Source organism: Leuciscus leuciscus (assembly GCF_965113295.1).
Source record: "Leuciscus leuciscus genome assembly, chromosome: 1".
NCBI classification, from domain to species: domain Eukaryota; kingdom Metazoa; phylum Chordata; class Actinopteri; order Cypriniformes; family Leuciscidae; genus Leuciscus; species Leuciscus leuciscus.
In genome coordinates this window covers 45,330,511-45,345,558 of record NC_138725.1, presented here as the reverse complement: position 1 = coordinate 45,345,558, position 15,048 = coordinate 45,330,511, and the positions used below count along the sequence as shown (strand labels likewise).

The 15,048-nt window shown below is 41.6% G+C and overlaps 1 protein-coding gene across 2 annotated transcripts in view; it reads right to left on the bottom strand.

The window, feature by feature from the left end:
- Positions 1-3,135: 3,135 nt before the first annotated feature.
- The window catches only part of elfn1a (extracellular leucine-rich repeat and fibronectin type III domain containing 1a), a 110,598-nt gene continuing 98,685 nt past the window's right edge, over positions 3,136-15,048 (bottom strand). For both annotated transcript variants that reach the window (XM_082189283.1, XM_082189284.1), the window contains one exon: positions 3,136-6,116. In XM_082189283.1, coding sequence (XP_082045409.1) covers positions 3,318-5,711 — 2,394 coding nt within the window. In that variant the 5' untranslated portion in view covers positions 5,712-6,116 and the 3' untranslated portion in view covers positions 3,136-3,317. The remainder of the gene's footprint in view (positions 6,117-15,048) is intronic.

Genomic DNA, 15,048 nt, shown 5'->3' with positions numbered 1-15,048 from the left:
TTAGGCCTCCTTGAAGGCGGCTCCCCTACGAGTTGGAAGCTTAGCATTGCAAAGGCATTAAGTATCATGTTGCAGGCCCCATGGAGCCTCCCTGATTTTAGCCCAGAGCCTGGTCAATACTTATCAGGTTGAGCATTGAGCATAGTGTTCCAGATTCTATCTGAGGATTGCTCTGTTTGAATACTTAACTCCTTACGTCTGGTCGGAAGGTCGAAGGACTCTCACGAGGCCTCCCTGTTAGATCAGCTCTAGAGCTGGAGGCACCCTCCCTCATTAGGGTCCATTTAGAGTGCCCAGCCTCCACAGGGCTTTGAAGCACTATGTAGATCCAGGATCGAGTAGAGTTACTCCCCTCGTTTGCAAGGGTTATAAAGTGCTATGCTGAGTTTTACTCTCTAGGATGCCCGTCTCTATGATCCGGTTTGTGAGTGAACTACTGCCTTTAATTACAGTTTTTCCCTATTGGATTTTGTGAGAGACTCTGTTTAGGAAGTTAGGTGCGCCTTTTATACTTTCGGGTCGCACTAGTAGTGACGTCATAGGCTGTTGCCAGTCAATATCAATTGCAGTGATTGTGATAGCTTTTCAGACACCTGTTGACAAGGGGGGTATTCCCCATAGCGCATCGACGCAGTGTCGAACAGAGGTTACAGTTGTAACCTAGACGTTTTAGCTCCCCAAGTTCATTATAACAGAGGTTTTCCTTTAGTTCGATATGGTGTCACTCAGGACCCTTTGAATGAGTTAGTCAAGTGAACCAAGAATAAAAAGGGAAATGCTGCTGCTAAAACTCAGTGATAACTATCACGTCTCAGGGCCTTTGAAATGTCAATGTTAAGGCTGTTAATAATAACATGCTAATTTAGTGTGTTTAATTATATAAACCAATAATGCAATAAAAAATAAATAAACGTGTCAATTAATCATGTCTTCGACCTGTATGTAAATTCTTGAGTCGCCAAACCACACTTTCCCACAGAACGGGAAACACTCTGAATAATTACCAGTTAAAGTTTGTTATGTATTATCTTTTCCTCTTTGTCAGGAGATAAACTGGTTATAGGTAACATTTCGTGTGAATGCTCTTGTGTAATAAACTGGTTCAATTGTGAAATTTTTTTTTCACTTTGGTCTGTACTTTAGGTTTACTTTAGCCAGTGACAGGCTTTGTAATGTCTTTTCAATGCTTTCATTTGCAACAATAATATCATGTCTTTGAATTATCTTTATTTGAAGGGCTTTTCTCAGCAAATATTGTAATATGATCAGCACTTCATACAATTATTAATTTGATTTAGATGATTTCAAATCAATCAACAGCCGAATATTTATTATTTTATTTTATTTGTATTTTATTTATTTATTTATTTACTTATTTTTGTGTGTGTGTTGAGTTTGATACAGTGGACTCCAAAGAAAATTTATCATGAGCATCTTGACAGTATGGGTGCCCCCTTTCCTTTATTTCACAGTACTTTGTCTGAAAGCAGGTAACATATTTTATAAGAAATACAAAATAACACTCATTGTGCTCTTGTTTGTATATGATGCTCTCCGTTCACAGATTTTCCAACATTTCTAAATTGAATGAGATACAGGAGTGCTACACTATGCAATATAAAAACATGTAAGTTACTTGCTAGATTACCTATAAACCTGACAGCTCTCAAAATCTACTGAAATGTATTGTCTTTAAAAAAAAATTACAACAGATGAAGACTTTTCAAAAACATCAACACTTAAAAAAAAAAAAAAAAAAAACAGTTATACAGATAGTTCCAGAAGTTTAAGGCGGTTGAAAAAAAAAAGAAAAAAAAAAGAAATTGGACAACCCAGTTACTTTCTGTACTTCTCTAAATAGCTGATGTACAACTCCAGTGGCAACAGTTCAGCTGGGTAATTTAGTCTTTCTCACATGCCTCACCTTCCAGATCAGCGCTGATCATCACAAGGTCCGTGCAGTGGCATTCGACATTTACAAAAGCATTTTTACCCGCCAAACAGTAAGAAAGCCTAAAACAAAACCTAAATTTTTTTTTTTTTGATTGATTGATTGATTAAATATTTTTGACAGAAATGACAAATGCATGAAACTGAAAAGAAGTATGAATATCAAAACACGGCATACAGCATGAAAAATGGGGATTATGTGGTTGTAAAAAATTACAAAGAAATTACAGCTGAAAAGGCTGCTTAATGTATGTAATACATTCATCCATAGGGCTGTTGGCTCGAGACTGGTGGAAACATCTGCAGAAAAATGTGTGATGAGCTGCCACCCAAGCACTTTGGTTCACGATCAGATAACCCCTCACTACTATTAGGCATCGTAAGGTAAAAAGCAGAAGTGCATGTTTTGTGGAGCGATTCACTGGTAAACAAACCAAACATAACTACTGAATGTGTATCAAAATGTTCTACTTCTCCAATGCTTTTCATTTTCTTCCACTTTGACACTGCAGTCTTGTATGCAGATGTTTCCTCTACACCATTCCAACCAAACGGATTTACATTGTGGTTATGATACACAAATGTAACATAAAATAAGCCTTTGTGTAATATTGTGCGGTCTGATCAGTGGCATGGATTAAAAAGAAAATTGGCAAAGCAGGGTAGCGTAAACTGTGGCCTAAAGGAAAATATGCCATTTCATTGACCAGTGCAATGTTTATCCATCAGGACGGTAAACATTCATTTAAAGACAGATAATATCACTGGAGCTAACTCCGAAATCCATGGTCTAAACCTGAATCATACACATCATAGTTTTTTTTTTTTTTTTTTTTTTTTTTTAAACAGCAAACGTTGCAAATATAGAAACAGTATCTGTACATAGTTCAATTGTATTTAGAACAAACTCAAATATTGGGAGAAAAAAGGTCCATAAATTACAGTGGTCCTGCAGAAGAAATACTAAGATTTCAGAAGATGTCTGTCACTGTTGGGTTCTTTTAGTCTCACAGTACACAACAGCAAACCCACTGTCACAGGACTTGGCCATGCGGTAATCAAATACTAAAAATCTATTTCAACACATATATATATATATATATATATATATATATATATATATATATATATATATATATATATAAATTTTTTTTTATATATATATATATTTGCAATATATTCTCCTCTTGTTGCTTTAAGTAACATCTTTTAATTTTGGTACACAAACCTCTTTCCCTAAGTTGAAATTCACAGAAGTGTAATATTTATCCGTTAGAATGTGATTTCACAAGATTAAGGATTCATTCTGGTCCTGTTCTTTGTGGTCCATTGGAAATGGAAAAGACACAGACAAACACTTGAGTAGATTAAGATTTATGTTGGGCCGACACTCCCTTCCAGTAATCTAGAATGTCATGCAGGTCTTCATCCTTAGCAAACTGCACTTTTTTCCTCAGAGCGTGGCCCGCAGCCATGTACTCATCATCTTTGTGTCGCTTGCGATGGAGTTTAAAGCGCTCCCAGATGCTGTGCGATGGTTTGCAGTAGTACTCGGGACTAGATGAGTAACTAAGATTGTGGTACTGGGGAGAGAGCTGTGAGTAAGCCAAGTCTCTGGCCCGAGGCCGCGTAAGGGGCTCCAAGATGGAGGTTTTCCGGCTGTCCGGTCCTTCCAGCTCCTCAATTTGGTGGGAGTCTGGGTAGGAGTGCCGATGCTCGCTATACTGACGGATCTTCTCCGCCTCTGCCCTTAGTATTGCAGCTGCGGGTGTGATGGTCAGGATAGTCTCCCCTGTGGGTGAAGTCTTCTCTATGTACTTCGACTCTGACTTGTACGAGGCCTCTGAACGGTAAGGCCTCGGGCTGCGCATCGGACCACCAGTGGCTGTACTCGGACGCTTTGGAGAAGCATCTGATCCGTGATGTCTTTGTAAAGAGTGGTGGTAGCTGTCCTTGTAGACAGGTGACAGGAAGCCAGACTTGCTCTGAGGCTGCTCTGAGATCAGTACCAACTGAGGTTCAGCTGTTGACACAGCACCAGATTTCACCCCTTGGAAGGAGGTTGACTCTGATTTGAGAGCATCTATGCAATTGTTAATAATCTGGTTGACCTTGTCCACCTCCTTCGCGATTGTTGAGATTTCGGCAACCGAGCCTTGGCTGTTGCCAGGCATGGACATCTCACATTCCCTTCGATCTTGGTGCTCCCCTGTTCTCACTTCCATGTAATTCCCTTTGGCCATTTTCGGAGTTTCGCTGATGTCTTGTAGCTTGTATTGCTCCATTTCACTGCCGGAGGGTAGATAGGGCATGCGGGTCATGCTTTCCCCAGCCATCATTTGCTTTTGAGACATCCTGGATATTGTTCCGCCCTCCAGTTCACCACCGTATTTAAGCTCAATTATGTTCTTCTTTAAACTTCCTGCCTTTTTGTGCTTTTCATCCTGTTGTCTCTTTTTTCGCAGGCAATAATACACAATCCCTAAAACAATTACCATACTGAAAAGACATCCTAAGATAGTCATTATGTAGTGAGTGGCTGTTGCATTATTAATTACTCGCTCTTTTCCATTCCTAGGCCCAGTGGACAGTGTCAGACAAGTATGATTGAAACGCAACGAGTTTCTTATGGAAGCCACACAGTAGGTATAATCAGTGTGGGGTTTCAGGTTTTTCAGTTCAATGTCCTCCTTCTGCCGCTTCAGATTCTGTATGTCAGTGAAGAAGCTGTTATTATACAGGACAAGGATGTACATCTTCTTGTAGGGGTAAGGGATCTGAACAGTGATTACTGCGTTCGTGTGAGACACTTGCTTGAGTTTCATGACTGGTTTCACATCCAAGTCTATGTAAGTGGGACTGATGCTGATTTCCTCCGGCTCGGTCCCTGAGGGACAGTCTTCTAGCCCACATGGTGTTGAGTCCGGAGGGAAAGTAGTGGTCTCGGGAGGCACAGGGATGTACGGAGTCACGTAGTCCTCCGTGCACACAGTGGACAGTATATGCAGAGCATTCCGGTATGTGGGATTGTTTGGATTCTGGCTTAGTAGACTGTAGCCCGAGACTCCTACAGGAGAATCGCACACCATCCGTTCACTTGTCCTGTTGGGAAAGACAGAGAGCCACTTAACAAACCCCAAGAGCTCACAGGAGCAGTTGAAAGGGTTGGTGTAGAGTTCACAGGTGGTCAGCTTAGTCAGGCTGGTAAATGTGGACCCATCTAGCACCTGGATGCGGTTCATGGAAAGGTCAATGTTTTCTATGTTTGGGCACTCCCAAAAGGCATTGAGTGTTACAGTCTCAATCAGGTTGGCCTGGAGGTAGAGGTACTGCAGCTTGCCCAAACCCCTGAGAATCCCTTCAGTCAAGTTACGCAACTTATTGAAGCCCAACTGGAGAACCTGCAAATTGAACTGGGCTGAAAAAGCCCCATCCTCAATGTAATTAATCTCATTCTTGGTCAGATTCAGGTATGTGAGGTTGGTAAAGCGGCTAAGGGCAGAGTAGTGGATGCTCTTGATCTTGTTCTCATTCAACCGAAGGTCCACTATGGTGCTGTTGATATGCTGAGGGATGGCCTCATAGGGTGGCTGGTTTTGGCTGCAAATGGCCAGCCATACAAAGCCCTTTTCACCCTCTATGAGCCAGCAATCCCCCCTCACACCACCTATGTGAGTCAGAAAGATTATGGCCACAGACCAGAAGAAGGCACTCTTCACCATGCCTCCATTACAAGCTCCTGATGCCCTCCTGGAAGCCATGAGCGATGCCAGTTGATAGCAGCTTGGGGTAACACTTGAGTTTGAACTAGGCTGGATGGAGCCTCACAGTACTTGAGCAGGGTAATAAACCCTTTCCCTTTAGCCGAGGGACAAAAATGTTCAGTCTCTGGTCCAGAGAATTATTTCACATGAGTTGGGTGTTTCTGCTCTTATATATCAGCCCCTTATTAAACCCGCTGACCATAGCTTATTCATTTACAGGTTAAGTCTCCAATGGAGAAGTCTTCACTCTAGTGGAGTGCTAGAGCTGGGTCTTAGTGTTTCACCAATTCAAAATGGCCTGTGCTTATTTCCCCAGGGTAGAGCATTGTTGATGGCTTTCATCCTCTTGTCTTTTCTTCTCTTCCACCATTTTAGTCTCATTTATGGGCCCAGAGATACACCCTGGATAAGAAAAAGAAAAGAAAAAGAAAGCATTGACTGACGCTCACAAAGTCTTTAAATTAGAAAAAGCAATATTCGAAATACAGTTCAACATGGGGCAGCAGTGAAGACGTTTCATACTATACAAGAGTGTGCAACCTAATACAGCTCAAAGGAATAATTCAAATCATCCCATTGTATTTATTTCCCTAACGCCTCACTCATATGTCCGTGGACCTATGGAAGATAAATTAACTTTGCTAGTTGACCATCAATTTATTTTGCACACAATTTTCCTTCCCTTCAGTTCCTGTGACATACTGCTATTATTGGCCAATTTCCACCTGACAGATAAAAGAAAACAAAAGTGTCCCTGTTCTCCCTCCATTAACTCTGAAACCATCAAAATGCGCAGAACCAATATTTGGGGGATGAAACAAATCAATTTCACTTTGTCTTTTAAAATGTTCAAGTGAAAACAACCAGTCGCTCTTGAGACCAGTTTATCAAAAAATTCAAATGCATCCATAGAGCTTAGTTTTGAAGAATTGCATAGATTTGGGCAAAAATACACATAATCAATTACTAAATAATTTCATCATATAAAAAAATAACACTGTGGGTGAGAGAAATTCTGTATTTCACAAGCTGCTTTGCCTCTAAAGTTTTCTCAAGCTTTTTCTTGATACTCATTTATTTTTAAGTGAAATACCCAGCTATGGAGACAGAAGGAAATCACATGGGAATAGTATTTCTTTGAAAGACACTGCCCTCACAGAGAGAAGGTATGTTCCCTGGGTGGCAGAGACAAGAGGGAGCTTCAGTTCACAGTCATCCCTGGCAGTCTTTGAAACTACATTGAGACAGCTGTAAGCAATGTTGGCTGTATCACAAATCATTTTGTGAGTTAAGAGAGGATGGGAACGGCTTTGAAAGTAAAGGCTTTTCTTTCCGCTGCACTCCTTCTCCTAACACTCTTAAAACACCTACACACTCCTGTGTGTATTTGCATTTACTGCCTTTACTGTCCTTTAACTAATGACCACTTTGTCCCCTATCACAGCAATGTCAAGTAATGTGCATGCTACCTACATTATCCATATAATATGGATAAAACTATGTGTTAAAAAAAGAACACAACAATGGCAGCACAGAATGAAAGTCATTCATTATTGCACTCTGTATCCTGAAAGCTGGTGGAAGCTCCTAAAACCTCTTTGCTAGATGGAGGAATTATGAGCAAAGACTTGCACAATATTGAGTTCTTTACAGTGATTTCAACTGCACTAAAAACTCATTCTAATTGTGCTGTCTGATTGGCCCGCTGTAAGCCGTAACTTCAGCAGCTTTTTGCCCCACAAGCCACAATGACTGGAAGAGAGGGAGCACACTGATTTTACACAAGCCATATATTAGTGAATTATGCAAGAAGAGCATGCTTTCACTGAAGAGGAAAGAAGCATACTGTAGTAGATGGACATGGTTCATAAAACTCCATATGGAAGGCAGTGGATCAAAGCTGGGATTTCACTGGACTTTGCCTGGGTTCCTCCTAATTGATGAGTTAGATTGTGTGTGTGTGTGTGTGTGTGTGTGTGTGTGTGTGTGTGCGCGCGCGCGTGCGTGCGTGTTTCACAAAGAAAAAAAAAAGATTGTGGTTATTTATAGAAATATTTATAGTAACATTCAAACATGAATTTACCTGTTCATAAATTCCAGAATAATAATTTTCATACCATCATAGAAATTATATTACTAAATACTATATATACTAATATATATTGATGTAAGTAATTTTTATTTAATTTCTTTTGTTTTATTTTATTGATAGTTAGCCCTAATTTTAATTTAGCTATGTCGATGAACCGAAGCAAACATAATCATATCCCATTTCTTTTAACAACCTTTTTCCTGCCACTAAACTGCCACAACGCAATCAAATACTCCTCGTGTGGTTTTAAATAAAAAATTCTAGAATATGTCGGTGAGAAATTTCACGCAACCCCATTACAAAGAGATTTGTGGATATATTTTCCTAGTGTTCACACTCTTAGATTTGTGAAAGGCAACCAGGCCTCTGTAAAATAGTATATTAACATTTGGGGAGGGTGATGTAATTGGAAAGTTTCAAAAAACATAAGCCGTCCCCCAGAGAGCTCCTATTATTTGCTGAAGCTCAGCACTTCTGCTCTGAGGTGTGTGTGTGTTCACGAGTACCACGGCACGCACCCACCTCGCCTGCTCACGGCCCATATTTTTCTCTGCCGACTGTTAGGACAGTGACAGGACAGGCAGGCGATGGGCTGATAGACAGCTTCATCATGCCACACTGCTTTCTGGATGGTTTAATCCTCAGGCCGTGCCGCTGCCTGCTTTCAGCTGCCCTGTGCAAACAGATATCCTGCTTTCCAGAATGGCAGCTGCTGACACGAGATCCCCCAGTGTCACGGACAGGTGCAGAGGCAGGAACCTTAGCAGGTGGATATATTGGTGGATGGAGATCAGAATGACAGCTCATGGTAATGGTGGCCACAGCACCAATCGACTAGATCCATCAATGACACTTGAAGGTCAGAGGTCATCTTCTTAGTCAGCCTACCTTTCTCTGTTTGATTTGTCTTTTTTTCAGACCTGCAAGCTGTTGTCTACGTTAATTAAGTCAGACATTAAAATGACTAGCAACAGGACAAGGCAGATGTGCACTGATTAACTTTTAGCATAGGATGCATTGTTCTGTAATTTGAAAACATTGCACAAGGGTTTTCTTTTATTCCCAACATAAACCTTTGTCCCTGGTTTCCTGTGTAGCACCTATGGTGTTTGTTTTGGTGTGTCAGACTCAAATCTGTTTAGGTAATTGTAATCTGATGAGTACAAAAACATGAAATCAGAAAATTCGCCACATGATTTTTTTACAAACATTCAGTGTCACATGATCCTTCAGAAATCTTTGCAATATGCTGATTCAGTACTCAATAAATATTTAGTTTTTTACTATCAATGTTAAAAACAGTTGTGCTGCTTAATTTTGTGTGGAAAACATGATTATATATATATATATATATAAATATATACTGTATATATATATATATATATATATTTTTTTTTTTTACATACATGAATAGGAAGTTCAAAAGAGCATCTATTTGAAATGATTTGCAACTTTCTCAATGCCTTACTGCCACTTTTGTTCAGTGTAATGTGTCCTTACAAAATAAAGGTATTCATTTCTTAAAGAAGACCCAAACTTTTGAATACTAGACGTGTTCATCATTTCTTTAACATCTGACATAGATACACCAGATTTTAGCAACACTAGCTATGTTTACATGGACACCTTTTGGTTCAATTGGAATGAAATCAATACGACTGATGAATCCGAACACGGTGTTTACAGGAACGATAAATAAAGTAATCGGGTTGATGTGACTTAATATTAATCTGTCTCTGGTCATGATTTGGAGACAATGAGCATATTAACCGTTTTGCCGTGCTGCTTATATGTATCACGCAGTAAAAATGCCCCTCTCCGTGGCCAAAACCAGTCGTCTGTGGATGAGAATCCAAAACAAGGACTGGTGGGACGTTGTCCTGCAGTCCTTGACAGACGCAGTGAAATGAGAATTTTAGAATGACGGGACACTTATTTATATGACACTTTATTCAACAGGACAAAAGCTCGTTCCGCGCATCATACGTCATCATGCTATTTAACATCATTGCACATGCTCAGTCCTTTCAGTTACGGTTTTCAATCCGATCAAGTGTTTACTCGATCGGATTACAAAAGGAATAAACCACCCCTTTCAATCCAATCGAAATTTCGTTCAGATCGAGCTCAGTCGGATCAATTAAGGTGTTTACATGAAGGTTTTTTAGTCCGATTGAGTCGTCAATCCGATTATAAGTGTCCATGTAAACGCAGCTACTGTCTGAACAAACATATCAGATTTCATTTCTTACACAATAATTGAATGCAAACAGTTAATCCTAAAGTTCTGATTTGAAAAACATGTATATGTGCAGTTTGATCAAAGCCTTCTGCCCTTAATTGTTCTGTTGGCTCTGTGTCGACTAGTTGTGGATCACATGACTTCTGTTGCCCTTGTTCCATACATGGTAATAGCTGGAGGAAAAATCCTGTCCACAAACTCTCCTAGTGCAGCTGCATTACATTAGTCTTGTAGTAAACTGTAACGGCCAAAATTATTTTTGGAGTTGCATAAAAGTTCAAATAAAGTGAACCTAGAGGGCAATGCATTCACAAAGCATATTATAAACAAATTGTAGGCATCTGTGATGGTCTATTCATTTCATTTAGAGTTAATTTAGAGTCTTCACATACAGTACAAGCTGCAATTCGTGCCAACCACCCTGAAACTAATGAAGTAGCACCCAGAGGCTTATAGAAACTAAAGCAAGTGCGACATGACTGTTTTTGAATTGTTAATGACAACATAAGCAACAAATGTAGCAATGGAGATATCCACACTTGTGTTTCTCACCCACATCATCTTAGCTGTGCGGACAATCTTCAATGTAGAGCTTGTATAATCAGCAATGTAAGTTGTACACTTAAAGTTGGGTCATTAACACTTGGTAAACAATAGCCGTGTTTCCATTGTTGGGACAAAAGCGAGCGTGCTAGTGCCTGCCACGAATTCCTTGGTCCAAAGCAGGCACACTGGGTCTTGAGGAATGGTCATGAACAAAGGCGGAGTTTACCTGAGTCATGAGAGGTTCAACACCTCTGTTCATTTCCTATGTTTTCATTCCAAGCTACCAGCTGACCTTAACATTTAAAGGAGCTGTATGTAAGAAATGTATTTCAATTAATCATAAAATGGCCCTGATATGTCACTAGACATTAAGAAATCATGTTCATTTCAAATACTTATATCACTGACAACAGTAGTCCGGCCAGGATATTGTCATTTAAAAAGTGAAGTTGCAGCCCTCAACTGATGTTGATGTTGTCATCTTGTGTTTTGGCCTGATGCTCCACCCTCCGGCTATCTACCAATCACGAAGTCAGTAGTGTTTCGGCATCCGGGTTGCCAGCTCAGCTCTAGTAACAGGTTGCAGCCTATCTGGCAACCTTGAGTCAGGGGGGAGGGGGAGGGGATACACCGCTCTACAGTAATTTGAAAGTGATTGCAGTACCAGTTTTGGCCACAATCTTACATATGGCTCCTTTAAGCCATTTAAAAAAATGTTCAGCTCAAAAGACACTTTCAGATACAATGCAGCAAGTGTTTGAAATAACTACCGATTGTGATCCGACAGGGATTCTGATCACCATATGAGGCAAAAATATATTTATATGCAATGCTAAAGGCTACTGTATGCTGACCAGTGAGATAATAAATACACATGTTATAATGGAAAATACCAGAGATAAGTGTGTATATATTTGGTTTAATGTTTCATCTGTCTCTTCCCTGTGCCTTTGTTGATACCGGACTTAAACTTTGTCTGTGTCCAAAATCGCCCCCCATACCCTTAAATATGGCACTGTTTGAGGAGACAGCAATTTGTAGTGAAACCATAGTGATACCATAGTGGACGTTATCGAGTGCCTAAAAACAGCATGTTTGAATCAATTAATTTGTTATCCATTTCAGAGAGCCAGTGGGAGTGAAATCTTGACATCAGAATGAGGCCTAAGGGAGGGATTATATGAAATTGTTATTCAGTGTCGGCTGGGTTTGAGTTTGGAATTAACTGTGGTTTACCAACAATGCACATTTCTATCCTAAACTCAAACATTGTGCCAATCATTACTGCTTCCCTACCCACAAATTTGTGCCCTCTCATCGCTCTGTTCTGCATGTTCATCCACACATATTAATGACTCTCGCTCTGCATATGCCATTAGTGGCTGCTGGCAGACAGGGTTAGAGAAATTCACTTTGTTTTCAGGGGTGCCTGAGGAAGGGCACGGACAGCCATGTGTTGAGAGCTGCTTGGCATCAGCTATTGGATGGATGTGAAATTGGTTGGCCTGAAAAACCTGTCTGGATGTGGCCAGAGCTTCTCACATCAGTAATGGTGCTATGCAGTGACATGACCATAGTTTGGGTTGGAACAGTTTTTGATATGGATCCTGAGTCTCTCAGAACAGATGCCTCCCATACAAACAGGAAGAATGGGGGATAGGGAGAAAAAAAATCACTTACGGTCTTAAAGGGATAGTTCAGCCAAAAAAGAAAACGTTGGCAGGGAAAGAGTTAATAACATTTCTAAAGTGGACCATCAAAATAAAGTGTTAGCGAATTCTGTAAAATACATGTTTAGAGGGACATGAGGGTGAGTAAATAATGCATTTATAAAAGTCAGATTTTTTTAATAAAAAACTGATTCAGAGAATGACAAACCTACTTTGAATATTGCACATTCTGATTAATCACTGGCACTTATAATTACGAACTATGGAATTCATAATTCTTCCAGACTCCCACTGATGCTCATAAGAACAAAAGTATCTTTAAAGTTGTACTGCTTATAAAATGCATCAAACCAAAGAAAAACACATGGGCCAATCTCTCACATAAACTATTTACACTATGAATCTGAATTCCTGCAATCTCCAAATATCAAAAGCACAATCACCAAAACCATATAATGTGTGAGTCCTCTGTTGCCAGTTGCATAAACTGCTTAGATTAGTCTTGCAAGTTAGTCATCTTTCTTTTTTTTTTCTTTTTTTTTAAGATTAGTTATAACTTTTTAAAGTCATTTACAAAAAAAGGTAAAACAGTTCCCTTTCAAGGGAACTTCGAGCTGCGTCGAGACGCGGTGGGAACGCCCTGCGTGATTGCGTCGTGAAGCACGTGTATAATCAGTCCAATGGAAAGACGAGACGTCATAGGCGGGTGACGTCATCGACCAGGAAGCTATAAAGCACCCCTGCGACAGACCGCGGCAGCTTCTGTGCCTTCAGCAAGCGATCTGTGTATTCTGTCCTTGTCATATTTATTGTTGTCTGTCAAGTTGCAATATATATATTTATTATGGCAAAAGAGAGCAAGCAAGCGTTGTGTTGTTCCCTCCCCAAGTTATATCACGGGTGGGGACACACACTTCTGCTTTGTGTTGCTTGTTTGGGAGTGGAGCATGCCAACAGTCAGTTCTCGAGGGGGCTGACTGTGAGCATTGCGAGAAGCTGTCTGTGAGGGTAGGGACGGTTTTGAGAAATCGTTTCTCCTCGGCGCCCTCTGGGGTGCGACTCTCTGAGGAGGGTCGCAACGCTGGCTGTTCGGTTCTCCTGCCGGTTCGCCGTTTCAGGACACCGAGGTGTCAGCGTCCCCAAACGATCCTCCGAGGAGGGACGTAGAGCAGTCAGTTCGGTTTCCCTGCCGGTTCGCCGTTTCAGGGCACTGAGGTGCCTGCTTTTTTCAACGATCCTCCGAGGAGGGTCGTAGGAACAAAGCTAGTTAGAGGTAGGCAAGATCTGAGGACTGTCGTTATCTCTAATAAAACTTAGACAAGAAGTCCTGACGCTGAGGCTATCAGGCTTCTGAAGGTTCCTCCGGGGCAGGGACGGTTTTGAGAAATCGTTTCTCCTCGGCGCCCTCTGGGGTGCGACTCTCTGAGGAGGGTCGCAACGCTGCCAGTTCGGTTTTTCTGCCGGTTCGCCGTTTCAGGACACCGAGGTGTCAGTGTCCCCAAACGATCCTCCGAGGAGGGTCGTAGAGCAGTCATTTCGGTTTCCCTGCCGGTTCGCCGTTTCAGGGCGCCGAGGTGCCTGCTTTTTTCCAGCGATCCTCCGAGGAGGGTCGTAGGAACAAAGCTAGTTAGAGGTAGGCAAGATCTGAGGACTGTCGTTATCTCTATTAAAACTTAGACAAGAAGTCCTGACACTGAGGCTATCAGGCTTCTGAAGGTTCCCCCGGGGCAGGGACGGTTTTGAGAAATCGTTTCTCCTCGGCACCCTCTGAGGTGCGACTCTCTGAGGAGGGTCGCAGCGCTGCCAGTTCGGTTGTTCCCTGTCGGTTCTCCGTTCAGGGCACCGAGGTGTCAGCGTCCCCATACGATCCTCCGAGGAGGGGCGTAGAATGGTCAGTTTAGTTGTTCCCTGCCGGTTCGCCGCTTCAGGGCACCAAAGTGACTGTTCAACCAAATCTAGAGGCCAGTCTCGAGAGACTGGTTCTCCTAGTAGAATTTCTGGCAGCGTGGAAACTACTGCCATATATTTCTCAGTGGGTCCTGCACACTTTAGAAAAGGGTTTCAGAATTCAGTTCGGTTCTCGTCCGCACAGATTTCTAGAGGTCCTCCCCACAGTGGTGGACCCCGAGCAGGCTCTGGTTATGGAGCAGGAAGTACTGACACTTCTGCAAAAGGAGCTATAGAAGGGGTTTCTCCTCCCAGCAGACAGTCAGGGTTTTACAGCCGTTACTTCATTGTTCCGAAAGAGGATGAGGGGTTGCGTCCTATTCTAGACCTGCGTCAATTAAACAGCAGGTTTCAGAATCTCAAGTTCAAAGTATGCTATACGCTAAAATGATTGTCACAGATTCAGTCCGAGGACTGGTTTGTCACAATAGACTTGAAGGACGCTCACTTATCTATCCATCCTCATCACAGGAGGTTCCTGAGGTTTGCTTTCGGGGGCGAAGCATACCAGTATTGGGTTCTTCCCTTCGGCCTAGGTTTATCACAAATGCGTGGATGCAGCTTTACAAAATGCGTGGATGCAGCTCTGACTCCTCTGAGACTCCAGGGCATTCGCGTATTATACTTTATCGACGATTGGTTGATTTTAGCTCAGTCCGAGTAGTTGGCAGTTCGGCATCGAGATGTCGTTCTGTCTCACATAAAGAGGTTGGGGTTGTGGCTCAACGCCAAGAAGAGTGTGCTCCTCCCAGCTCAGAGGACCACTTTTATGGGTGTTTTATGGGATTCGACAATAATGCAAGCACGTCTGTCTCCTGCACGTATTTCTGCGATTCT